Below are 27179 nucleotides of genomic sequence, written 5' to 3' on the forward strand. Positions count from 1 at the left end.
AAAATAAACAAAAATCCAAAAGACAATCCTGAAGCAGATGACGGCGACTACAACTGTACCTTTTTGTGTGCCTATTATTTACGCCACAGCTCTGGCAATTGTCAGAAGTGTACAAAGATGACCTGCCTAATTGTTGAAGACTTGATTTTCTGTTTTCACGGTGGCAGGAGTCCATGCAAGATTTGTAAACAGTGATACAAAATACTGTAAACATAACATAACAGAGTTTGTATAAAACAGAAGAAGTAAATCTAAATTTACAAGTGGGTAAAAAAAAAGAGGGTGGCTTCATACAAAGTTCTCCCTCCTGCGCCAAGTGATTTTTTTTTTTTTTGATTACAAATATAATCCTGAGCTGAAAAACTGGGATTTGGGGGAGAGCCATCTTTGCATATGAAATATCCAAAAGACGCTTACTCTTTGCTTTTCTCTAGTGATATTCAACTGCCAGAGACAGTTTTGAACGTGTGACTTTGGAGACATTTATAGCTTGGTGTGCCGCCCGGGCCTGGAGCCTGCCGTGCTCGCCGCAGCAGCTGACGCGGCGGCATCTTCCGCTTCCTCCAGCTCTTCCTGGAGCTCCTGGCTGACACTGGACTGGAGAGCCGCCGGAGTGAGCCACTCTTTCGGGAGGCAACTCTGCAGGAAGGGTATACAGGAGCTGAAGTAGGCTAGTCGATTGATCCAGCGAGGAATCTCCTTCCCACAAAGAATCTACGGAGGAGAAAGAGTTTTGCCTTAAGTAAAGGGTCACGGTTGTCTGGTCCGCTGCCAAGAAGTGGCGAGGGAGGGAGCAGGGCGTGAGGAAGGGCCCCTGCCCACCAGCCTTGCTAACACCCCCACTGGTGCAGGAGCCTGGGCGCCCACCCAGCTCGCTCGCTGGCTCGCCCCCTCCCTGCCTCCCTTCTTCCTCCCAACCTCGGGCAAGGCGCTCCCAGCCGACATTTGTGAAGTCACATGAATTCCACTTAGGCCCTTGCTCTCCCTGATCCTTGCACCTGCTCTCAGATCCATGTAAAAATAATTGGAATGAGGCAGGAGGACCCTTGTTGATACAGTAGTAGAAGCCAGCCCCGAGCATTCACAGCTGTCAAACACGGGCCGTTTCCTCTCTGTGAACTCTCCTTCGGCTTTTGTACTTTCTTCCTTCCGGTCTCCATCACTCCGTTTTCCCTGGCCCATGTTTCACCGACTCACTTTGTCCAAGGAGCTCCTATGGGTTCAGAAAGTAGCCCCTCCCCCGGTGGGGGGGGGCGGCCGGGGGCTGGTCCTATTTCAGGGAGGCTCCACTGCAGGTAGCAACGAGGTTTTGGAAGGAGTCCCTCCAGGTCACACCTTGGACACCTGTCCCTCCACCACGCTCACACTGTCTTCAGGACTCCTGAGCACCCTTTTCCTACTTCAAATAGTAAGAACCAGATCTCTCCTAATGCTGACTTTACTCTTCCCATTCTTTTCCCATCCTTTTTCCACTCTGCAGACAACAGTGGGCTGAACTCAGCCCCACACCACTGCCCCTTTGGCAGTTTTTTACATCTCCAAACATGCCAAAGATTCCGATGGTGTCATCTGGAAACGCCATCTTAGTTGAAGACTTCAGAAAGAGGTTTCAAAGCACGTATGCCCAAAGATTAGCTACAATTTAAGTTAGCTGGCAATGTACTTATGTATTGTAACTTTTTCCCCTACAGATTTAGTCCTACACCTTTAATGGGATACTACATTTACTTTAAATACCCCATCTGTCGTAATTACAAGTGAGCCGCTCTTACTTGAGCGAAGGGAGCATGTTGGGCCATTTTTGATTACCCAGTATCCCTCACAGCACCCAGGAAGCGTAAGAATAGAAAGGCTCTTAAAATATTTGAAGCATGTGTACATCTTTCAACCCTCTCCTATCCTTAATTCTTAGTAGGTAAACTGGGAAAGGGAGGAGAAAATTTGTGTGGTTTTAATTTGCCTAGCAACCATTTTCCAGTAGACTTTAAAATGAATACTATTCCAGATCTGGGCTTAACCTACAGGAAAAGGGATTATTTCAATCAAGTGTTTTGTATTCCTTTCCCTCTACTCCTTCACTATCCACCATGGATACGGTCCAAGAACTACACTACCAAGGGGGCAAGACACAATACCAGAGCTGGAGGCCCAGAATAAGGCAGGACAAATTCTGCTAGAGTTTCACAAGGAAGAAACATGTAAACTGGCCTTAAAAAAGACAGTTTTCCAGGAGAAGTGGGGGGAAAGATACAAAATACAGGATAACCACAGCTTAGGACAGTGGTTTTAATCAGGAGTATACATTGGAACTTAAAAAAAAGACACACTTGGACTGATTACCTCTGTGGTCTATGATGTTTTTACATTTGTTTAAACATGCTGCTTCATTTGCTTTATTATTCTCTCCTCCTCTCTCAAAAATACATATATAGATAGATGTGTATATACACACAGATTGTGTACCTATGAAAAGAGAGTGAACGAGCCAAGTGTTCATTTTTTCTTATCCATTTGTAAGTTGTAGACATTGTGCTCACTTACCCCTAAATCCATTGGCAGTACCTCCTAAGAAAAAGACCATTTTTTAACGGCAGGGAAATTACAAAAATTTGGAAATTTAACAATGATACAATAAAATTATCTAATAGGCAGTCCATGTTTAAATTTCATCAGTTGTCGAAACTGTCTGTTTAAACATGTTTTCTCCTCAGTTCAGATTCAATCCACCACAAATCCCATTTAGCCTGTGTCTTTACTCTTTTAACCTGGAACAGTTCTTCAGTCTTTGTTTTCATGACCTTAATACTGTTGCACAGTCCAGTTGATGATGACTTCTTTACTGCTGTCCCTCAGTTTGGGTCTTGCCTTTCTTACAATTAGATTCAAGTTATGCATTTCAGGAAGAAATGTCCCAGCAGTGATAATGCATCTTTTTCACAGGGAGGCACATATTACTTAGTCAACAGGGTATCTTCTAGATTCCTCCATTGTGATGTTACTAGTTTTCCTTTTGTAATTAATAAGCAATTTGTGGGAAGGTACTCTGAGAATAAGTATAAATTCTATCCTTAATCAAGCGTTTTCCCACTATTCTTAGCATACATTGACAATCCTTGTCTGAATTGTCCTGCAAGATGACTGCCAAATGGTCATTTTTTAGTTTTAACTCCATCATTCCATGTTTACTAACTAGTTTGTTTATTTAAGCATGGGTTTATGGATGCTCATTTTATTAAATGAGCTTAATCTTTTATTTTTCCTCATTATAACTTTATTTTTGTGATAACTACAGATTCACAACTGTAATAAATAAAAGATCCCATATACCTTCCACCCATTTCCCTCCCATGCTCACATCTTACAGAACTTTAGCATAACATCAAAACAAGGATATCGACATGGATACGATCTGCTGACCTTATTTAGATTTCAAGATTTATATGTACTTATTTGTGTGTGGGGGCAGCTATGCTTTAAAAAGCTCCATATATCTCCATTCCTGGATGAAAATAACCGTTATGAGGGTCAAGTACGGGATTTTGAGCTGGAGACACAATTTGAGGTCTTACTTCAGAGGCCTCTGCTAAAGTGTTTGGATTTTAACCCATCGGAAAGGTAGACAACTGAGGTTTTACACCAAGGGCTGGCAGTGCAGCGGGCAGCTGGAATAATGCCTGGTAGCGATGTGGAAAAGGCTCCGGAGCGGAGGGGACAGCCGGTGTGAGCAGGGGCACAGGCCATCACGCAAGCATGGTGGAGAGGCCCTTCTGCACCAGAGAAGGCTGCTCTGGAGGCCTCTGGGTGGCGGCAGGGGCCGCCCAACGTGGGGAAGGAGGAAGGTGTCCATCAGCACTCAGGCCTGTGGAGGAAGCCAAAGCTACGTCAACGGACAGACTCACCAAAGGGAATGTGTTCAGCAGGAGTCAGAGGCTCAGTGCTGAGAACCTGAACACGAGCATTTCAAGGTGTGGGAGCAGGAGCGCTGCCTGCAAACACGGCTGAGGAGAAAGGTCAGGCAGGAAGCAAACCAGCTTGGAGCAGGGAGAGGTGCGGGAGGAGGAAAGGGCAGAAGGGAGACAGAAAATGGTATGATAACATGAAATGCTGCTGAGGGAATGAGGACAGAAAGTAGACATTTGGCAATTAGGTTGTTGGTAGTTACTTTTTCAAGAGCAGTTTGAGAAGAAGGATTAGAAGAAATGAGACACACAACTTTATAGATAAATGCAAAGGTGAAAACACGTATGTATACCTTGCACTCAATCAAGTTGACACATTACCTTGCACTTTAAAAAACCATCATATATTATACTGGCAAAGCAAATATACCCAAATGTAATCCTTTTAAATGTGGAAACCAAAATGGATTTTTGAAGCTGCTTCTGTTTCCAAAAATTGAGTTACTATGATATGAAACTTCAAAATAATCAAAACTACAAACTTTAAGTAGAAGACAGTCATAATGAGAAAGCAAGTTACAAGATGAAGTATCTGACTGGATTCTGTCTGTAGAGTCAGTTCTTCAGAGACCAGCTCTGTCTGACATTTACGCATCTTTCCTCGCTTTCCCTAAGCCTTCTGAGGAAGCACTCATGAAACGTGAGATGAACTTCTACAGCCTCCCAGTCAAATTCCTGGGCATCGTTTCGTAACTGAATAAACGTAAGCGGACCTCTATGAGAATGTTATTCAGAAAGATAAACTCATAGTTCCTGAAAATTACTCGAAGCATGTGGCTCTCCGTGCTCACCCTAAGGGAACTCTCCCAGGCCTGGCGCACCTTCTCACTTAGGATACACTAGATGCTACCAGGGACCAGAGGCGTGCAGAAACTGCTGGGGGTGGAGGCACGCGTGCAGGCCTTCTTCAAAGGAGAGGACAGGGCCTGCCTCCCTTCACCCTGCCCCTCAGCAAGAATACAAGCTGACCAGACGCCTCTAACCCAAATTCACTTTACTGTGAACCAGGTGGTAGTCAAGTGTCTTTTAAAAAATGATTTCCTTGGTAAGGTTGGGGGAAGGTAGAAATAAAGAAAACTTTACGTTGGAGAAGAAAGTTATTGTAACCATTGATAGATAAGATCTTATTTTAAAATATAAAATGTAATGTAAACTCTGACGATGGCTTATAACAACAGGAAAAACAACTTCAAAAGAATAAACTGTAGGTATCACAAAGTAATAAGCACAGATGACAATACTAGGGAAATGATACCTTAAAACAAAATTGACCAAATATATTGTGTAACATATTGTATGATTCAAAAAACTGTTTTTAATGTATCCAGTACATTTGGGAAATGTCTGTCTTTATTCAACTGTTTTATTTTTTAACTGTTTATATTTTCAATTATTAAAAGCACAAAATAAAGTTAATAAAACTACAATAAAAGCAACAACAACAACAAAAAAAACAAAACAAAATAAAACGGACCAAGGCAAATATTGACTCAGTAGTAAAAGTAAAGACCTCTTTGGTGATTTAGGGAGCAGTGACCTTACACATCATTCCCATCTGTCCATTCTTAAAATCAGGGGCAAACAAGTAGTACATTGTATTTTATACCTGAGACTACTTAGGGGTGTGTGCATATTTAAGGCTACCACAGAAGATGTGACAGTACTTCGATCAATGTGATGGCCACTGTGCCTGTGCAACAACTGTCTCTCTCACCCCCCTTTTCAAGTCCTGATTTTGCTGGGTAATCTATCCTCCTCCCTATTAAATCCAAGGGAAGCCGGTACCAGCTCAGCTCCTGCGCATGAGACTTATTAATCTAAAACAAGGTTCCATCAACTACAGTCACCTGTTTCTGTAGATGAACTCTGATGGCAACACAGACATGCTCATTTGTTTATGCACCGTCTATGTCCTGGGGCTACAATGGCAGAGAGGGCTAAAACTGTATAGCCCACAGACTAAAACTTACTAATGAGTCCTGAAAGAATACGTTTGCTGGCCCTTGGTCAAGTCAATGTTTTAAAAAAGTGAGTCAAAACCCATTATAGGTCATAAACTCTATTTAGTGCATTGCAACTTGAATTTTTAAAACAAAATATAAAATAGGGTATATTGCGGGTAGTAGGGCGATTATGATACTCATTTTAGTTGTCTGTGTGTATACTGGGTCATGATGCAAAAAGTATTTTTTATTGTATGTGCGGTCAGAAATTATTTGGTTTTGGGAGTGGGTGTAGCTCAATGGTTAAGCTCCTGCTTCCCATGTACAATGTTCTGGGTTCAATCTACGGTACCTCTTTAAAAAAAAAAAAAAGTATTTTGTTATTTAGCAAAATTACATTTGCATTGAAGCTTCAACCCTGTAATCCCTCTTCTAGGAGTCTATCACTGTGTCAGTAGACACACATTGGCAAAAATATTAGAAGTATGCGGTATGTGCAGGGTTTTCATTTCAGCACTTTTTGTAATAGCAAAGGACTAAAAATATCAATAGGAAACTGGGTGAATAAATGATGGTACATCAACACAAGGAAAAATATTCTACATATTGCTACAGAATGAATTCCAGGATAGAACGTTAAGTGAAAAAAGTGAAGTGGAGAAAAGTGTGTATAGGATGCTAACATTATCTACAAAGGGGGCGGTATGCATATATGTATTTATTTTATTTTTAAAACATTAAAGAAGACAAACTGTAACCTCTTTTATCCCCAAAAGAATGCATTAGTTTCCTCCTGCTGCTGTAACAAATTACCACAATGGCTGCTATAACAAATTACCACAACATGGAGGCTTAAAATAACATAAATTTATTCTCTGACAGTTCTGGAAGCTGGGGAAGAGGGTGGAAGGACTGGGGTAGAAGCTAGTCTTCTACAAATATACTATATTTGGATTTGACTTTTGAAAGATTTTATGAGTAAAAAACAAAATGAAATTAAAACAAATAAGTAATCTTTAAAAAAAAGATAAGTGAGACAAAGGAACCTGTTTTAAATTGGTGGTATAATCACATAGAAATATATTATTCTGACTGTAAAACACATGACCTTGACTATATACCCTAACTGGACATACTGAAAGACAGAAAAAGCATCCTTTACTTTTCAGTAATCACATCGTTAGTGGTAGAGATGACACTGTTATTTTACAGCTGTGTTATGTGCAGAGGGGTAAAGCAAATAAGTAATTATGTTGTTGAGAAGTGAGATTTTCAACTGGGGAGAGAGGAGACACAGATACACTACTTCCGAGGTTAAGTAAAAATGTAGCCTGAATGTGAAGTGTAAGTATTATAATGAACCCATAAAAAAATCCTGGGAGGTGTGGGGACTGAAACAATGACCAATTCAGAAACAACCACAATGCTGAGATCAAGATTTCTAAATATTTTCCACTAAAAGGAAACAGTTCTGGGGCAGAAAATATAGATAAGTATGGACTATCTCATCATACCAGAAAACAAAAATGCAAATTAAAGATTATTAGGGGCCTAAGATGGGTCAATAACAGAACTGCACTGACCTGAAGCACATCAACTATTTTATCTGGGAAGGAGAGGGATTTACAGTGATACTCATAAAAGAGAAAACTTGCTGGGTACCTTTGGAGAACACCAGGGGACTCTGCCAGGGGTCCCCAAGACCAGTCCCAGGCTTGCTGATCTGCCAGGAGGACTCACAGGCCTCAGCATGCAGGTACATTCTCGGCTAGGATCTGTCACAGCGACAGGGTAGAAAGCGCAGTCAGTCTAGGGGTAGCACACACAGCTCCAGGTCTGGAGGCGGCCAGGTGCAGGCTTTCAAGGGGATGCCGCAGGCCACTCGCAGCTGCCCCAGTAACGAGGTGTGACAAACTCCCAGAGTGCTTGAAGGCAGTAGTTCCAAACGGTTTTGTTTATGACACCAGTTCTCAGCCCCTGGGTGCGGACACCTGGAGGCATTTCGTGCAGAGCGGAACTGAGGCCACCCGCTGTCTCATGGTGGACACTGCAGGGTGACCAGAGGCTCAGCAGAGCCTGCACGCCAAGTGCCAGCAGCAGTGTAGCAAGGCAGCGCGGGGTTCTCCTTAGGAAAAGGGCAATGGCTGTACCCAACAAAGACCATGAACCCTTTGTGCTTGACCTCCCCCAGCGCCAGGGTTTTGTTGCTGTTGTTACAGAATCAGCGTGTCCCATTTAGCAATCACAAACTGTAAAGAGCATCCCTTATTCTCATTCAGATCTTTTGTCCGGAAGGGTTGTAATATGACAGACGAGTTTACGCAGGAAAATATTTTTATATAACGTAACCAAAAAGAGACATCATGCTCAGGAATTGTTTGGGAATGAATCCTGCATTTTCAAAAATTTTCAAAACATAGCCACACATCCCTTTCATCTTGATCACTTCTTAATGAGTGTCCAAGAAAAGATCATTCCCTTTCTGGGGACAGACGCACTTAGTAATCAACCGCCTCCTGAAGGTATGTGTTCCAGGAGGAAGTGGGGAGCAGGGCCAGGCTGTCAGTCCTGTGAGAGGACGAGGTGTGGGATGGGGCTGGGTTTCACAGCCCTGCTGCTGTGCTCAACCCCCAACTCGCAGTTCTGGGTAATAATCACAAGTTAGAAACACAGTCCCCACACCAAACCGGGCTGAGCACAGCTTGAGTTCCGCTGGTGCTGCCCAGTGACCCCTCCCGAGGGGCCGTCTGCACATGCCCAGCGCGGCCCCGCCTCCACACTGCGCTCCCAGGGCCCCACCAAGTCTTCAGTAAAGCTCTGTTTCCTGAGCTCAGCTCTGCTGAGGTTGCCACAGCCCAGAGCGACAGTGCCAGGTTTTAGCTTAAGACTCAAGTCCAACTAGGATCTGCGAATTCAGGATTTAAAATAAATTTTAAAAAGCAAGGGGCTTTTCTTTGGCAGTAGGGCCAAGACAGCCATGTTTCAAGTTCAACTGATATTAAGATTTTCTTAAGCCCGTTTGATCCTGTCAGTCTAAAAGTACACTAAAAAATATGCACATCAGCAACTATAAACAGCTTTTAAAGATTATTTCCACCTGGTGTTTGCCCTTTTTTTATGTCTCCCCTTTTCTAGAGGCTGTAACAAGCAAAAATAGTAATAAAAATCACCAGTGACAGAGACTAATTTTGTTTTTAAAAATCATAGGATTTAAATTTCCATCACCCACTGGCAGCAAAAAGCAAGGTACCTGGGTCCAACTAGCACTTTTTCTTTGCAGTATTCTGATTGAGATGATCCTTTATCATTTATGAAGTTACAAGCATAAAACATTTTACATCAACTTTTATTATGTATCTAGATGCAATAGCCACCAAGACCATTAAACCTCCTCCCCTCCCCCATTGTAAATTTACTCAAGCTTCTGACAGTAACCTTGGCATCACACGGGTGACGCTGCGGCTGTCTGGGGAGATCCACGCTGGACGGGGGTGCGGGCAGAGCCTTGGCAGTGGCAGCGGCTGGGCCACGGAGACAGCCCCTTGTCTCTTTGCTCTAGCACTGGGAACTAATTTAATCTTTTTCTCTCTCAGAAGGAGAGCAATGCAAACTTTTGATGTATTTGGCTCATCCAAAACTCACCACTGGAAATTTTTAGGCCCATTTGCCTTCTGTCTGAAGGAGAGAACAAAAACCCAAGGTATCACTTGGGCTGCACAACTTTCATCTCTTTATTTTGCCACTACTGTCAGAAGCAGCCAGCGTGTCCAGTGAGTCAGCTCTCCTGTGAGTGTCTCTATCCCTTTCAAATCCCACAGGTGACTCTCACCTGCTGCTTCATACTACGGAGGCCTCCACAGCCACCAGACGACACAGGCTTGTCAGGTCCACCTCTTCTTCCTTTCTGTTCTCTAACAGTCCTTTTGCCATATTTCAGTGAGTCAGCGATCTCTAAGTTCAGCCAGGTTTGATGATGTGCTAGAAGAACAAGCAGGACCCAGCACGTGGTCGTACTCACGGCTTTGATCATAAATTACAGCAGAATTGGTCAAGGCGAGAGCGCATGGAACTAGGTCCAGAAACAACCACGTGGAGGCGTCTGAGGTTCTCCCACGGTGGAGTCACTCAGGACACACATTTTCCCCAGAAACTAGATGTGACAGCCCACGTGAAATACTGTGTACCAGGGAGGACTGGCAGACTCGGCGTGTGAGGATTTTAGGGAGGGCTGGCGGTGTAGGCACTCTCTGGCACATACTAAAACTTCAGATTGCCAGAAGAAAGCAGTTCAGCACAAACCAGATTGGACCAACAGGTTCGGCACATGAGCCGTCCTCTTGAAATCCAAGCTACCAGCTGCCAGCCAGGGCCACAGGCAGGCCTCCTTGGGCTAGCAGTCTTGGCCTGCTACGTGAACGCTTTTCCTCCCAAGAGCAGACTCAGGTTTTGCTAAGTAAAGGGAAAGCTCCACCAAGCGTTTATCCTGCCTTTCCTCCGAGAACTGCTCTTCTTGGTGACCAGCAATGTGGACTTTGTTTTGATCCTGATCAGGGAATCAGTTTATATTTTGATAATACTAAGGAATTTTTAGGTGTGATAACATTCTGGTTATGTTAAAAAGAACCCATGTTTTAGAACTACAAACTAAAATATTCAGTTGAAATGATATCTGGGATTTGTTTCAAAATAATTTTGTGAGGGGGTGGTATTACAAAGTGGGTGCTTGCAGATGAAACAAGACTGGCCAGGAACTGGCCATTCTTGAAGCTAAGTGATGCACACGTGCAGCTCATTGTAGTACTGTTTTTGTACATGTTTAAAAATTTCCTTTGAAAATATTTTTAAAAAATTATTTAGATTAGACTAGTGGGCATTAGGTAATGAATGGTAAAGCCATCCCTCTTGCTAGGGACTGGCTTAGAAATGCACATTTGACCCAGTTCTGACAGTGAAATTTTCTGGCCTGCTTTTGGAGGGGGGCAGGGAGTTCTGGAAAATGTTCTCTAAGAGAAAACTAAAGGAAGAGACAGGGTTTTTCTTCTTCCTCTAGGTGGTCTATAGTGGGACAGCAAGTATATTAGTAGCAATTAGTACAGGGGAAAAATGAAAGATGGCTTCAGAGACACCTGGAATTGTAGTTCAGCCCCCAACGTAACGCGGACGCAGGGTTAGAAAGGGCAGGGGTGGTGTGATTACGCTCAATAAGCGTATTAATGGATTTGGGAAAGACTAAAATAGGACAGGAAAAAGTAGCGATAAAGTATAACAAGCACTGACTCAGAAGCCGGGGTCCCATCTGAGTGCCTAACAGTCTTTGGTAAGTCAGTTTTCCAATCGGGGCCTGTTTTTCTCTTCTGTAAAACGAGGATATAACCTCTCTGCCAATGTTAACATTCTCTGGCTCTGGGAACACGTTCTCTACAAATAAAATGTCTGAGGTCAAGAATGGCTAGAGCCACATTCCCTCTTCCCTGCATATGGACTAGGCCACCTCCACGGTGTCCAGGCAACCACTAGACTGGTGGTGTTTCTCCACCTTTTCTGTCCCGATGAATCACCTGGAGATCCTGTTTGAGCTGTGCTACAGAAGCCACGAGGGGAGGGAAGAGCGGCCAGGTGGCGAGGCTGTCATGGAACAGTAGCTCACTGTCTCCTTCTACTTTTCACAATTTCTGTGGTGCCTTGATGCTGCCACTGCAACTATCTCCTAGAAATACGAAAGCTGAGAAGCTGTTTCAAGTGCTATTTAATACTCTTAAGACCTTATTTTATAATTCTTTGATTTATTTCTGCCCCTAATTCCCCTTTTTCTTTAGTTCTTTAATTTTGATCTAGATTCCCTTGTCCCCTGCCTAAGATGGTTCCGTCATCTGTCTGCTTGTTGTTGGCTCATTGTGTCTGCTCGTCTTCTTTAGGGAGGCACCAGGAACCAAACTTGAGACCTCCTGTGTGGGAGGCGGGCATCCAACCACTTGAGCCACATCTGTTCCCCTTGATCTTCTGCTTGAGATTCAAGAGTTGGGAAGTCAAGTAAGTGCCTCTATGATTGGCTAGCAGAATAAAATTTCAAGGTAGGAGAAATGAGTCACTTATTAATAGGGAAGAGCCAGGAATAAATTCAGGCTGGCAACTAAAATTTAGCAAAAAAGAAACTGTAGTGGCTAAGAAGCAGAACCCCTTTAGGCATTTTTTTTTTTAAAGCATAAGTTTTCAGGCAGTAATAAAATAAATCAGAATAGGAAAGGAATTCTTTTTTGAATTTACTCTCTTCACTGCAAAGTGATTAATGAAATCACCATTCAAAACCGTGTTGACAACCAAAGTCTCCAACTCTGGAAAGGTAATTCAGACAAGAGGAAGAAATACAATACCGTATTTTACACAATACTAGTTACCAGAAAAAAAAATGAACCAAGGTTGAATGTAGTGGAACAGCAAGTATACTAGTAAATGTCACTTATTTCAAGAACTTTTAAGATAAAATTAGATTTACCTCTGATAAAGCTGAAGAAAAGTGATTGCAGTTTTTATGCATCAAATGATAGGCATTGCCTTTGTATTCTTTTCCCAGTTCTTCTACAATTTTTTCTATGTCATCTTCTAGGAAATCAGTCCTCCCTAAAACAACAGCTTCTCTTAAAAGAAAACAAAAAAGAAAAAAAAGATATAGCTGTGTGAAATTTAAATATTTTAAAGCATGGTTAAAGACTTGCTTATTTCCATATGAATGATTTAACAAAGCAGGGTTAATATAAGACAAAAAGATACTTTGCTCATTTCAATTATTTTAGTTTCTACTTCTCTGTATTAAGCTCTTAAATACACTACTTCTGAATAGTACTAATGCAAAACAAATAGCTTCCTTGATGAAAGAGCATGTATCATTAAATGGAAAAGGTCAGATCACAGTAATTTATTTTCACAACTATTACATTAATAGTTGCATTACTAGGAAACCAGATCCCTGCTGCAAATATTCCTGTTTAACTACACCAGCCAACAAAGGGCTGGCCATATTCTAAGAAATAACACTGTTAAGTTATCTGCCACATGGTGTGGTAAAGTTTTTTTAAAAGCATTATTAAAAGCAACCACCACCACTGCCTTGGAAATGCAATAGACATTATTCAGTTGAAAGTGGAATTTCAGTCAGATACAAGTTAGGCAACCAAAGAGGCTGAAAATACTTAGAAAACCCTTCTATCTAGTAGTTTTGCCAAAAGGGAGACTAAGGAAGATTCAGGGTGGCATTATAGCACTACCGTGTGTAAATCTTATAAATCCGTGGTCGGCTAAGAGAACCATTAGCCGAATAGCGCTAAAAATGTGTATGCCAGTGAATGGAGAGTAGGTGTTGCAACTCTGCTGTGGAGACAGTGGCCACCGGGTTGCTAATGGCAGGGAGAGGGAAGAAGAGGTGATATGGGGGCATTTTCGGTATGGAGATGTCCTGAATGATACTGCAGGGACAGATGCAGGATATTATAGCCTGCTGTAACCCACTGGATGGACTGGGGGAGAGAGTAAACTACAGTGTAAACTATAATCCATGCTGTGTAGCAGTGCTCCAAAATGTATTCATCAAATACAATGGATGTGCCACAATGATGAGAGGATATTGATGTAGGAGGAGTGTGTGTGGAGGGGGTGGGGAGTAGGACATATGGGAACCTCATATTTTTTTAATGTAACACTTTGTGTGATCTACATATCTTAAAAAAAAAAAGGACAATAAAAAATAAATGTGTAGGCCTATACTGAATTTCAATGTTAAAAACCTCATTTCACTATTTTTTTCTTGTCTAGTTTTAAACTATTATAGTCCTCAAAAGTTTCTTTAAAGTTCTTTGAAACTAAGATTCTAAATATCAAAGTTTAAGGCAAACTTTAATTAAGGAATGGAAATTTAATTATTAGCATTCAGATGGTCACTGCTATTTACTACTGATGAAATGTGTATATACACATTTCAGGTTTATCAATGCATGTAATCAATGTATCTTAACAAGAGCCTCCAGGCTAATCAATTATCTAGTTAATTCAGATTTAAAAACAGGGTCCCTTTCATTAGGAAAAGGAAGAGATTTTTAATAGTGGTAGGTTATAGTAATTTTCCTCCACTCTCCCTCCCCAACAGATTGGGGATGGGTGGGAGGAAATTACCTGATACAAAAATCTTCAAAAGCAGAACCTGAGTTACAAAGGTAAAACATTTAAAAAGTAGACAGAAAATCTTATATAGGTCTTGAATAAAAGGTTATTTCAGTCACTTTATCTGGCTAAGTGCCATCTTTACACAAACAACTTAAGAGATTTAATTTTAAAATAAAGTGTCAGTAACTAAAACAATGTTAAAGAAACATTTTAACTTGCTAGATTTTAATCTACGGAATGAATTTTGTATGCTTAAAAGTAAGTTTTGGCACCTAAGACAGTGTAATAAAAATTATCCTCCCTACTTACTTAAATTTAAATGTTTCTCCTAGTTCAGAAGCATTTCCTGGGGAAATTTCAAATATTCCAGAAAAGGGGTAAGGATGGCCACCATAAGCAAATTCTGAAAAGAGAAAACTCATGATTTTTAGCACATAAAATTTCACCAGAATGATGAATTTTAGCTTTAATAAATAAGGATAATACCACCTGAAAATTTTTCAATTTATAAAATGCTTTCACAAACATCGCATTTAGCCATTGTTAGAACAACTGATACATAAGACCTGAAACTCTTACAGCGAGGCAAAGGTCATCCTGACTGCTGTATTTGTTTATAATGGCAATAGGAGTGACTTCTCCACATACCTATCCTGCCAACCTATGTAGGTGGTCAGCTCAGTGTTTTGCTGCGTTCTAAATCAAAGTGATCGAATTTCAAACTTGTTCTCTACTGGGAAAACTGACAACAGTGACTTTTCATAGTTCATGGGAAGGAGGCTCTGGGTATATTTTTGAGCAACCTGAGCTCAATCCCCCTCATCCAAGACTAAGCTGTCAAATTAACACAGACACCCACCCATCTTGACAGCTTCAGCTAGGAGGGAGCTATCTGTATGATTTGTGACAAGTACCTCCACGACTCAGCGAAGCTATGTCCAATCTCATGAGATACAACCTCTCACCCAGAGCAAAACTGCAGAATGGTTTTGGAAGGAAGGAACTAAAGTTTTGGCTACAATTCTAACATCTTATTTAGGTATTTAAGTGGCTAGATGTTAGTGGACATGTTTTTTAAAAAATCCCAAACGACTGTTTAAATTAATCTCATCATTTAAGATTTATTAAATATAATCTTAAAAGGTCTTGGAATAAAGCATGGGAGAGAACAAGACAAATACTAAGTTTACTTCTGTTTATGGTCTCTCAGAAAAAAGCAATGATATGCATAGATATAGTTATAAGATTCTGTGACAATTTATAAAACTCTTTAAATTTTATTAATGAAAAGTGTTCAGCATTCAACTTTGAAATAAATTTTTAAAAGCTTTTTATGATAGTTTATAAAATACTGCATTTTATCAGGTTAGCTATGGAAAGATTATATCTGGATTTTAAACTTTCTCAACCAATTACAGAAAGGAAAGTAACAGACCCATTTATTCCTTCATTTAAGAAAGAACCACTCACTCTGAGGAACAGATTTGGTTTGAGTTTTGCTAAGCTTTCAGGGACATCCTTGAGCCAGGTTTCTAATTCTTCCTAAATGATTTTTTGAAGGGAACAATGATGAGGCAGGTAAAAGAGCGGATGTAAGAGCACCTGGGTTCAAGTCCTAGTTCTGTTATTTATTAGGGGTGTGGCTTTCCGTACGTTGGAGCTTTGCTGCTTCATCATACCCCACAGCAGGGTTGCAGGGCTCAAAACTTGATGGCGTTTTGATGGCACTATAAGGACTGTAACTTGCCATTCAAATTCAGGTTAACAGGGAACACACAAATGGGTTAGGCCAAAGCCAGACCAAATGGTGGGCAAACCCACAGGCTACGACGCCACCCACAGCACACTCCAAGCTAGGAAACTTCCAGTGCGAGCTCCCTCTGCGCTTCCTGGGATTACTTGGTGGCTGCAGCCTTTCAGGTAAAATGGAACTTAAATGGCAGCTCTTTACAGCCAAAATTCAATAAGCTAAACTGCACTGGAAGCAGCTAATGTGCTGCAATACAAAAAAGGGATAATACCAACATCTTTCTGATGCATTTCAGAAAATGCATCTTTTAATTTATATTAGCTAATGCTGGTAGGCAGTTTTCAGGGGTAACCCTGAGTAAATTGCAATTATACATTCTAAAAAGGTCAAAAAGCCAAGACTGCCCAGCAGAATAAACAGAGGCATTTCTGCCACAGGTGAGCTTATGACTCAAATTAATACATTATCACAATTCTGATGAAATCAGCAATATGATCTGTCTCACACAGACCTTTACTGCTTACAACCTGATCCGAACTAGGTTATCTCTAAGAGGAAAAAGCTGTTGAAAATACAGCTCAATTTGATGGTCTTGTTTATCATAATAAAGGATAATAAAAGGAATAAGAATGAGAAGGGCTGAGGTAATAACGAAGGCCATCATTCCTGGGCTTTTTTAGACTTTAAAAATACATACTTCTAGCTACATAAAAACAAATTTATTACTGAAATTCCCTCAGGAAATTGGTATTTCAAGTTTGACACCCTTAAACATCAACCCTTTTTCCAACCAAAATGACTATTTTTATCATGCTACTTTTTAAAGCTTCTTAGAACACAAATACATATTAGAGTAAAATGAACTGTCATGGTATAACAATTTCAAAAGGAAAATACTTTTTAAAGATATAGTATTCAAAATAAAAAACAGCTAAACGAATGTATAATGTTGTACTCTGGGTACTTCTCCCCAAGTACATGCTACTTTGGGCATTTTCCCAAAAGACAGTATAAACAAATACAGTAAGATTTTCTTCTACTTTCTATAATAATGTACAGAAGTGGTAAAATAAAAAAATAAATAATCATGATTTTGCAACTCCTTTAAAGGACAAAATTTTCAGTTTATTTAAGACTGCATGTACACATACCTCTGCCATATACTTCAATTCCTGAATGAAAAACTCCAATTCCAATGGAAGAGGTGTATTCGTTCATCCAGTACTAAGGAAAAAAAAAAAAAAGGATTCAGAATACCTGTTCATTTACGGTTTGTGGTGGCTTGGAGCTATGTACCCCAGAAAACCATGTTCTTCATCTTAATCCACGCCTGTGGGTGTGAAGCCCTTGTGAACAGGGCCTTTTGATGCAATGATGCAAGGGTACTTCATCAAAAGGTGTGGCCCCACTGAATCAAGATGAGTTTTAACCCTATTACTGAGTACTTTATAAGCAGAATGAAATTCAGACAGAGAGAATACAATAGGGAGTATCCAGAAATCAGATGTTAATGGAATCAGGAAGAGAAAGGAAAAGCGAGGGGAGGTTGCACGTGCAGTGCAATGCCATGACAGAAAAGCCAAGGGCCACGGATGACCAGCAGCCAGCTCAGAACACCACACCTTGATGACACACCTTGATTTTAGATGTCCTCTAGTCTCAAAATTGTGAGCCAATAAATTCCCACTGTTTAAGCTAACCTGTTGCATGGTATTTGATTTCAAAGGAAACTGAAATACAACTCAACTCCATGTTTTAGGAAGTAGCTACTACTCCAAACTGAATACTTAAGCTTTCCCAAGCCCACTTATTGGTATTTTCCATTCCAGGTCTGAAACTTCCATAATAACCCATCTGGTCCTACCTCATTGCCTGGCCATCTGGAATACCTTCCCAGTCGAAATGAATGGTTCAAACAGCTTTTAAGCCATAAAACCTAAACCTGGTCAGATGATGGAAAATAAGTCAGTATAAAAGCTATTCAGTTAGTGATTTAACAATAACTACAAAAACTTATGTCTGCTTTCAAATTTATTTTTCTTCTACCCTAAGCTTTTCCTTTCCTTCTCTGGTGAGCACCCTGAAGGTAAGTGCGGGGCACTGTAATCAGCCCTCCGTAAGAGGCATGCTAGCTCCCAACCCCTGGTCCTGTGGGTGTGACCCATTTGTAGACAGGACCTCTGAGTCCTATTCGATAAGGCATGCCCAAAATGATTGAGGGTTGGCCTTAATCCAGTATGGCTGAAGTTCTTATGAGCAAAGGAAATTGGACACAGAAAAGAAGCCACAAGGAACTGCCAGAAACTAAACGTCAACGGAACCTGGCAGAGAAAGGAGAAGACGCTGCCACGTGCACTGCCATGTGACAGAAAAGCCAAGAACCAAGGATGGCAGCCAGATCTTCAGGGAGAAAGTACTGTCTTGCTGACACCTTGATTTTGTACTTCTCCTAGCTTCAAAACCATGAACCAGTAAATTCCCGTGGTATAAGTTAACCCCCTATATGAAACTGGTTTTAGCAAGACAGGCAACTAACTGCAGGTGTTGTAGAATCTGAGAGAGGTTCAATTATTTGTGACTCAGGAATGATTATGAGAAGGAAAAATGGTTTATTGACCTGTTGCAAACCCGAGCCCCAAACAAGATTTTCATTCATTAGATTTTCATTCATTCGCGTTTCTTTTATACAGAGAGGAAAGGCCAAATGGTCCCTTTGTTTCAGTTCTCAATAGGCTTAAATTAGCATATATATCTTCCACATCTTAGGTATGCTTTTAGCATGGACTTCATACATTCTAGATAAGCTTTCAGCTTATCTGGGTTTGCATTTCCCCTGAATATTCAAAGTCTATAGAGTTTGCACTGATAAACTGTTTCCTGGGACTGGAGTGTTGCCATGGTCACCAAGGGCAGGACTGCAGCCTCTTATCATCCCACACCCACAAGTCACAGACAGCTTAGGTTATCTCTTAAGAGACAAAGAGCCTCCCACTCATAGCCCACATCACAGGGATATATTATTCCTTTTCACAAGCATTTATGGCATGTCTTATATGTTCTGATTGAGCTCAAAACCAGATAATGATACTATAATAGGAATAAAGACTATGAGGCACAGAGATTAGAACAATCTCCTTCCTGTTAGCATGAAGAAAAAGATCCCAGAAAAGGTGATACCTCAGCTGGGTCTTTAGGAGCAAATGAGATATTCCAGACAGAAAAAGGACTGCGGAGGGAGGAGAGTGGGGAGAAACACCAGGATGAAGAAAGAGGATGTGCAAGGTAACATGAAATCCTGGGGGATGATGGAAAGAATTAGAAGGATGGCTTGGAGGGGGTTAACCCTAGGAGGTAAACCAGCTAACTAAACAAACATGTAGGTAACACTGAAAAGTGCTACCATCAATTAGAGTTCTCCTAGGTAGAGGATAGTTTGTCAAGGTTTACTCGAGTCTTAATCTTGGCTCCAAACACCAAGCTGGTTTCTCCAGGGTTTAAACGTCCCAGACCCGGGAAAATGCATATTCTCATACATTGCTGGAGAAAACACAAAGAGGTAAGTCAGTATTTTTCTCAAGTTTACCTGGAAGAAAAATTAAACAATGAACAAGAAATATCTGAAAAAACAAACAAACAAACAAACAAAAAAACATGGCAATTTTCCATCTAGATGCCATAACAAAAGTTTGGCACTATTGCAGGTACAGATCCACAGAACGGAATAGTAATCTGAACTATAGACTGTGGTGTTGGATTTTAACTGAAGGCATCTGTATGAACTGATGACTTTTAAAAAATAGTGTATTACCTAGCACTGCTCACTGAAGTAGAAGCAGTGAATGTACTTAACTGCCCAGGCCTTGGTTTCTCAATACTACTCTCTCTCTACTGTCAAGGGAACCAGGATTCCCTGGAAGAATGGCCAATTCCAGGCTGAGGCAGAAAAAGTACAAATGAGACGTGCTCAAAGAATGAGAGAGATATGTAAAATGACACAGAAGTGGCTTGAAGAGGCTCCCACTGGCCAAATATGCAGCAGTGTGAATATCAAAAAAGTAACCAAAGTAATAGATTACAACACACTGAATAAGCATTCGTTTCCAAGTCCTTAATAATACTTAAAAAAAAAGTGAAGGAGAGGAAACTCTTCAAATGAAGACTGCCAGCTCATAAATGAGCTCTAAGGGCAGAATTAGGTAATCAGTGTTTTGTAACTGCAGTTGCTGAGGCAGGGACCACAAATGGGAACGGTTGCTGGAGAAAAGGTATTGGCATGTTCTCAAAGTATCACTCCCCATTTCCCCTGAATTACAAGGAGAAAAGATATTGTTACAATGGGAAAATATGGTGAATATCATCTTATCCAAATGATGAAACTAAGTATCATCAATAGCTGGGCAAAATGATATTACATGCCCCCTGATATGATGAAATGGGATGGGCACAACACTTGGTTAGTTTTCTTATCAAAAATGATAAATTGAATATAACTGTGAGGAAAAAACTGAGGTATGTCTATATTGTGGCACATTTTACATGTGGGCCTGGTCTCAAAGAGTATCAATGTTACGAAGGTCAAAAGATAGCAGAGGGTAGGCAGCTATTATTTAAAAAAAGACATGACAGCTAAATACAATGAATATGCCTTTACTGGATTCTACATTAAAAAAAAAAGAAAGAAAGAAGACATTATTGGGCCAATCAGGGGAAATATGAACATGGACTATATATTAGATACTGTACCAGTTTAAAAATTTTTGGCTGTGATAGCAATAGTGTGATAAGGTAGAGAGTACATTCTTAGGAAAAACATGCTGAAGTATTTAGAGATGAACTGCTATGATGTTTGTATGTGGGGGAGGAGGGGTAACAAAACAAATGCGGCAAAACGTTAGTAATTCGTGGATCTTGGTGAAGGGTATACAGACCGTACTCATCTCTCACATTCTTTTGAAGGTTTAGAAGTTCTCAAAATAAAAGGTTAGGGGGAACCAAAGAGCACGGGCTAGTCGCTGACCCCTTACAACAAAAGAGATGGCTTTTCCAGTTTCTGGCTATTCTACTTTCTCTACAAGGTGCTCATGCTGCTAATGATATGGGCTTCTTTTGGAGGTAATGAAAATGCTCTAAACTTGATTGTTATACAATTCTATGAATAAACTAAAACCCACTGAGGTGTACACTTCAAATGAGTGAATTGTATGGTGTATGAATTTTAGTTCAATAAAGCTGTTTTTTAAAAAAAGTATGCTATGAACAGAAGTAAAGGATCTACTGACTTGTATCATATGGCAAAGGAGAATACTGTTTACAGTTGGCAAACCTACATAAAAAATATCCTCTAAATACTTGAATTCTCCAAGGATAACTTTAATTCCAGATACTATAAATTTTGTTCTTTAAAAAGAAAAGAAAGACATTTGGTATTCTGGTATCAGCGGTTTTTCCTCTGGTAGCAAACTGAAAAACTAGAAATCCAAGAAGAAACAAGTTTCCATTTTCAAACTTATTCTGAGAAGTGGTCCAATATCAATTCTACTACGAGTGAAATAAAATATACAGATAATGGGTATGGGACTCCTGATTAAAAAAAAGGTGAAAAAAAAAATTAGCTACCTGTTTTAGTTTGCTAAAGGTTGCCAAGGCAATATACCAGAAATGGGGTGGTGTATATGATGGGGATTTATTAGTTTAAAAGTTTACAGTTTTGAGGCCAAGAAAAATGTCCAAATCGAGGCTTCATCACACAATGGTAGAATCCCCTCTCACATGGCAAGGCATGTAGAGGTGAGTTTTGGGGCTCTCCTCCAGGCTCTGATGGCCACAGCTTCCTGCTGTGGGGCTTTCTCTCTCAGCTTCTGGGGGTTTCTGTGTCTCTGCGGTTCCCCCTCTCTAGTAAAAGGATTAAGACCTAGCCTGGGTCATGCTGTACTTAAGTGACCTAATCAAATGGTTCCACCTGCAATAGGTTCACCCCCACAGGAATGGACCAGTTTCAAGAATATGATTTTCTGGGGGTGCATCCTCAAAACTACCACACTACCCTAAAACATTTTTCTAGTAACACACACAAAAAAGGCTCAGGTCCTAAAACTTTCCATTCCTAAAATCATTAAATGGGTTACTTCTTAAATTACAGATTGCATTACTAATTCCAGCCAGCTGCCTTCAAAAACATGTAATTTTAGTTATAAGGAAAACAATACAAAAAAGTAACTCATCAAAAGGAGGATAGGGAAACGGACTTTGGCCCAGTGGTTAGGGCGTCCGTCTACCATATGGGAGGTCCGTGGTTCAAACCCTGGGCCTCCTTGACCCGTGTGGAGCTGGCCATGCGCAGTGCTGATGTGCGCAAGGAGTGCCGTGCCACGCAAGGGTGTCCCCCGCGTGGGGGAGCCCCACGCACAAGGAGTGTGCCCGTAAGGAGAGCCGCCCAGCGTGAAAAGAAAGTGCAGCCTGCCCAGGAATGGCGCCGCCCACACTTCTCATGCTGCTGACGACAACAGAAGCGGATAAAGAAACAAGACGTAGCAAATAGACACCAAGAACAGACAACCAGGGGAGGGGGGGGAAATTAAATAAATAAATAAATCTTTAAAAAAAAAAGGAGGATAAAACAACTCTAAATACATGTATTCTGGTCAGCTGGGCCGTCTTCATATATGAACACATTACTCAAGAAATCGACTATACATTATGAAGTGAGTCAATTAAATTTGATTTTCTTTGGTGTGAATGATTCGGAAGGACAGAGGGTAAGCCCTTCGATGGAGAGCTGGTCAGAGAGAGATGCTTCGGCTCCTTTTAGGGCTTCCCAGCCCTATTTTAGAGAACACTCCTGGAAGGCTAAATCTTTTTAACCTGGGCAGGCTGCCTGTGGAAGACACGCGTTTAATTCAGGGTCAGCATGCCGTATCAAGTCCTTCTGCTTCCAACATGGATGAGGTTTAAGTTCAGATTTAATGAGATAACTTTTAAAAAAGCATATGAATACTGAGCCTTTTACAGAATGATTTCAGTGTGAAATTCCCCTGTAATAATTTACAGTTGCGAGTTAGTCATACTGAAGAAATCGCTTTCTTTCATAATGAGTTTTGAAATTAATATTAGTCTCCCTCAATTCTTCTCTAATCAGGTTTCCATCCTATGCCATTACTTTTAAAAATTATTTACTACCGCCACTTATTTCACATAGCAGCTCTTGTGTAAAAATCTCCCTATAAAATTCAACAGAGCTTCTCAAACTTGCTATGTGGAAATTCATGCTTTTGTAGAACACCATCAAACACAGATACACTTAATTCCAGTTTACAAACTAGAAATAATTTTTCTAACGGAAAATATTATACCATAAATAAACAAAACGAAATCACAGCTCAAAACATGTATCCATGAAAAACAAAGCCACAACACCAAAACAAGCTGCTCAATTAGATATGACTGGGTAACAGCAAGATGTCTGTTAAGTTTTGTCGGATATTCTACATCAAATGTGTTGTCTAAATAGTAGCAGATGTCAAAACTTTATAAATACACAGGGAAAAAGGAAATCCAGGACATTTTTATCTAAAACCTTTGTTTAGCTTTTTATTTGAACTGGAAAAAGACCACTTTTATCCTCAGAGCTTGGTCCAAGTGTAAGAATACAACTGGTATTCGGTGTAACAGTTCTGAGAATTACTACCTGGAAGTAAGAGCACAAGCTCACTTAAGAGCTGTATGACACCCGGGCCAGCCCTGCAGATAAAATGATCTCAGGCCATGCTGTGGGAAGGAGGGGTGACAAAGGACATAGGGGCAGATCCCCTGAAAGGAGGCCTTACACTACATTCACATTTACCCAGCACTGACAACCACATAATCGCTCGGGGGAAGGAGGATAAATCTCAGAAAATATTTGAAGGATTCTTCTCAAACCCTTCCTAACATACCAAAGGAGTTCAGTAAACCAGCCAGAGGCTACCACAAAATACCTCCCAAACCACAAAACAAAAGAAGAGTTTCCACAACATGCCCACGTCAACCACCCACTGAAACCATCTGCACTAGGGACATGGTTCTGGTCGGCTTAATCGAAGGACAGCTTTCCCTCAAGGCCACACTGGGAAGCCCACAATGTTTCTCAATTAAGTGTAGCGCACAAAGACATTTCTATTGTATTTGGATTAATCTCAGAAATTATTGCTTGAATAAAACAAAGGAGTGACTCCCAATATCACATTCTTATATTCTAAAAGGTAAACTGACAACCTTTGAACTACAGTGGAAAAGAGAGAAGACTTGGCCCTTTGGTTTCTTCATGTACATCTGATGATTTTTTAAGGTCCCCAATCTACCTCAAAAAGTGCTTGCTTCTAATTCACATCCTGGAGCCAGAATGTCTTGGCCCAAATCCTGACTTCACTATTTACTAGTTAGTTGCATGAACTGGGGCAGATACTTAACCTCTTAGAAGGGCGCTCAACCCACAGCAAGCATTTGACGTGTTAGTAGTAGTGGACACCTCCCTAATACTTTGGCTCTACGTATTGGGAAAAGGTTATGTGCATTATGTATATATGAAGATCATTCAGGCAGAATGGTTTTGATTATCTGTTATTTTTCAGAATTAAGAATCACTGGGAGTTGACTCAAGAATGGTGACTCACTAAATTGACTAGTAAACAATAGCAGAGTTAATTTGACTCTACTTGCTTTAAGACACCAACAAGCAATTATTCACGTTTTTGAGAAGTCAGACTTGAGTAAAAGGTGTTTTCAAATAAGGCAGTGGTTTCATAGGATGCCTGTCACTCAGAGGGACAGAGGCACAGAACTGGAGACCTCGCTGTGCTCATACTTCCTGATATCCACAGAGACAGTAAGAATTCCAGAAGATCAAGGAAGGACACAAACGCACACTTAAACTCCTCTGATACCAACCAGTGTCGTTACTATTTGGAAGGCTTTTGAAAGCATTCCAAAGAATTAATTTTAAAAAATGGCAAGAGGAAACAACTCACAGGAAAAATTAGTCTTAAAAGCATACATAAATACATAACAATCATTTTGCGGCTCAATCTTGCCTCGGTGCAAAAAAACTGCCTTAAATATTTCTCTTCCTTATTTTAAAGCATTGTTTACAGAAGTAAATTATTGTACAGAGACCCACAGGTTCTATGGTCATGGCAGATGGAGTTCAGTGCCATGTCAGTTGGCCCTACTTTGGAGTTTGTGTTTCTGTATGATGGAGCTGGACTCAGATGTGATCTTTGTCCACAGCCTCTCCTGTTATTTTACCGGATCTGTAGTTGGCGTTGGGGTTTAGTGTATACCCAGGGGACCTGAATCTCTGGACTTACCATGTGATAGCCAGGCCCTGAGCCTCAACAGACTTGCAACTCCTACACCCTGGTTTATTGGACTTACCCCACTCATCTAACATGGAGGTGAAGAAGGTCAACCACCACACCAGAGAGACAAGAGTGCCTACAGCTGAAAGCAGGAGAACTGCATCCAGCATCCATGTGGAATCTAAGCCCCTTCTTGATATAGATGTGGAACCACAACCATTCTAGGGTCCACAGGATGGAAGAATAGAGTATGGATTAGAGTGGACTTACTGATATTCTATTCATGAACAACTGTGATTAGTAATAGAAGAAAATGTGGCACTGGTGTGGAGAAAGTGGCCATGGTGGCTGCTGGGGGTAGGGAGTGGGAGGAAGAGATGTGATGTGGGGACATTTTCGGGGGTTGGAGTTGTCCTGGGTGGTGCTACAGGGACAGTTACCAGATATTGTATGTCCTCCCATGGCCCACTGGATAGGCTGTGGGAGAGTATGGGCTATGGTGTGGACCATTGACCATGAGGTGCAGTGGTGCTCAGAGATGTATTCACCAAGTGCAATGAATGTCTCATGATGATGGAAGAGGTTGTTGTTGTGGGGTTAGGGCAGTGGGAGGTATACGGGGACCTCATATTATTTAAATGTAACATTAAAAAAATAAAGACAAAAACAAAAAACAAACAAAAAAGAAGTAAATTATTATGCTATATTATTTTACAATAATTAAATTATATAATTATTAAATTATTAAGATGTTAAATTCTCCTGATAGAGAATTTAGGCTTACACAAGTTTACGTCCTTAAATTTAATTTTAGTCAATGATTTGCCTTTTCAACTTTATATGTTTTTATGTTTAAGGTTTGAAAAAGACAACAATGACAAATGCTATCGCCCTAATCTGGAACATAAAAACACTTAATATATCCACGTAGGGCTTGGCTTCCTTAAAGGTAAAAGCAAGTGTATTTATTACTTCTCAAAAAAGGGTGCTGGGAAGTTGGGAAGTGGATGTGGCTCATGTGGCTGGGCACCCGTCTACCATGTGGGAGGTCCTGGGTTCGGTTCCCAGTGCCTCCTGAAGAAGACAAGCAAGACAGCGAGCTGATGCTACGGGCTGGTGCAGTGAGCTGATGCAACAAGATGACGCAGTGAGATGATACACCAGAGACACAGCAAGGAACACAATGAGAAACACAACAATCCGGGAGTAGAGGTGCTCAAGTGATTGAGTGCCTTTCTCCCCCATGGGACGTCCCAGGTTTGGTCCCCAGTGCCTCCTAAAAAGAGGTGAACAAAGAGCAGACGATGAGCTCAAACAACAAGCGGGGAAGGGGAGGAATTTTTTTTTAAAAAGGGTGCAAGAAGGGAGCGGATGTGGCTCAAGCAGTTGAACACCTGCTTCCCACATGGGAGGTCCTGGGTTTGGTTCCCAGTGCCTCCTAAAAACAAAAAAAAAACCAAAAAGGGTGCAAGGGAAAAGAGGTGCTTCAATTATTGAGTTAAAAATTCCAAAATAAATTGTTAATTTATTTATTTATACTGTATTTATTACTATACTATTGCCTCATGTAAAACAGTCCTTCCTATTTACATTGTTAAACTACCTTACAAGGTCTTCTTGGTACCAGTGGATTGAGACCAAGAAAACCTTATAGCAAATATATACAATTTATTAGTAAACCACACTAAAATGTCATCTATGGTACTTTGGCATTGGGCAAGTTAATAAAGCTTAGAGTCAATAAATACTCACTGAATGAACTGACCAAGATATTCTAGTATCTTTTTAAGAAGAAATCCTAAACATTCAGGTGTATATTAACTTGTTTTATATTGTGCAAACGGCGGCACCATTCCATTTTTATTATTATTTCTAAGAAAATGTCCAATTTTTTCATTATCAGAGAATATGTCTTAGGAAAAAAATCTTTAACAAAATCATTTCATTGTGTTATTTAAAAACTACTAACTTTAGGTATTAAAAAACTCAATCTTTTAAAATAATCACTCTAGACTACAAAAGATTTGCCCATAACTTTTTT

At 40.6% G+C, this 27179-nt stretch overlaps 1 protein-coding gene across 1 annotated transcript in view; it reads right to left on the bottom strand.

Moving 5' to 3' along the window:
- Positions 1 to 27179, bottom strand: part of DESI2 (desumoylating isopeptidase 2) — a 54193-nt gene that overhangs the window by 2733 nt on the left and 24281 nt on the right. Inside the window, exons 2-5 of the mRNA XM_071207327.1 lie at positions 16958 to 17030; positions 14366 to 14459; positions 12396 to 12537; positions 418 to 714 (exon numbers count right to left, since the gene is read on the bottom strand). Coding sequence (XP_071063428.1) covers positions 484 to 714; positions 12396 to 12537; positions 14366 to 14459; positions 16958 to 17030 — 540 coding nt within the window. The 3' untranslated portion in view covers positions 418 to 483. The remainder of the gene's footprint in view (positions 1 to 417; positions 715 to 12395; positions 12538 to 14365; positions 14460 to 16957; positions 17031 to 27179) is intronic.

The sequence above is a fragment of the Dasypus novemcinctus genome, chromosome 13, assembly GCF_030445035.2.
Source record: "Dasypus novemcinctus isolate mDasNov1 chromosome 13, mDasNov1.1.hap2, whole genome shotgun sequence".
In the NCBI taxonomy this organism is placed as follows: Eukaryota; Metazoa; Chordata; class Mammalia; order Cingulata; family Dasypodidae; genus Dasypus; species Dasypus novemcinctus.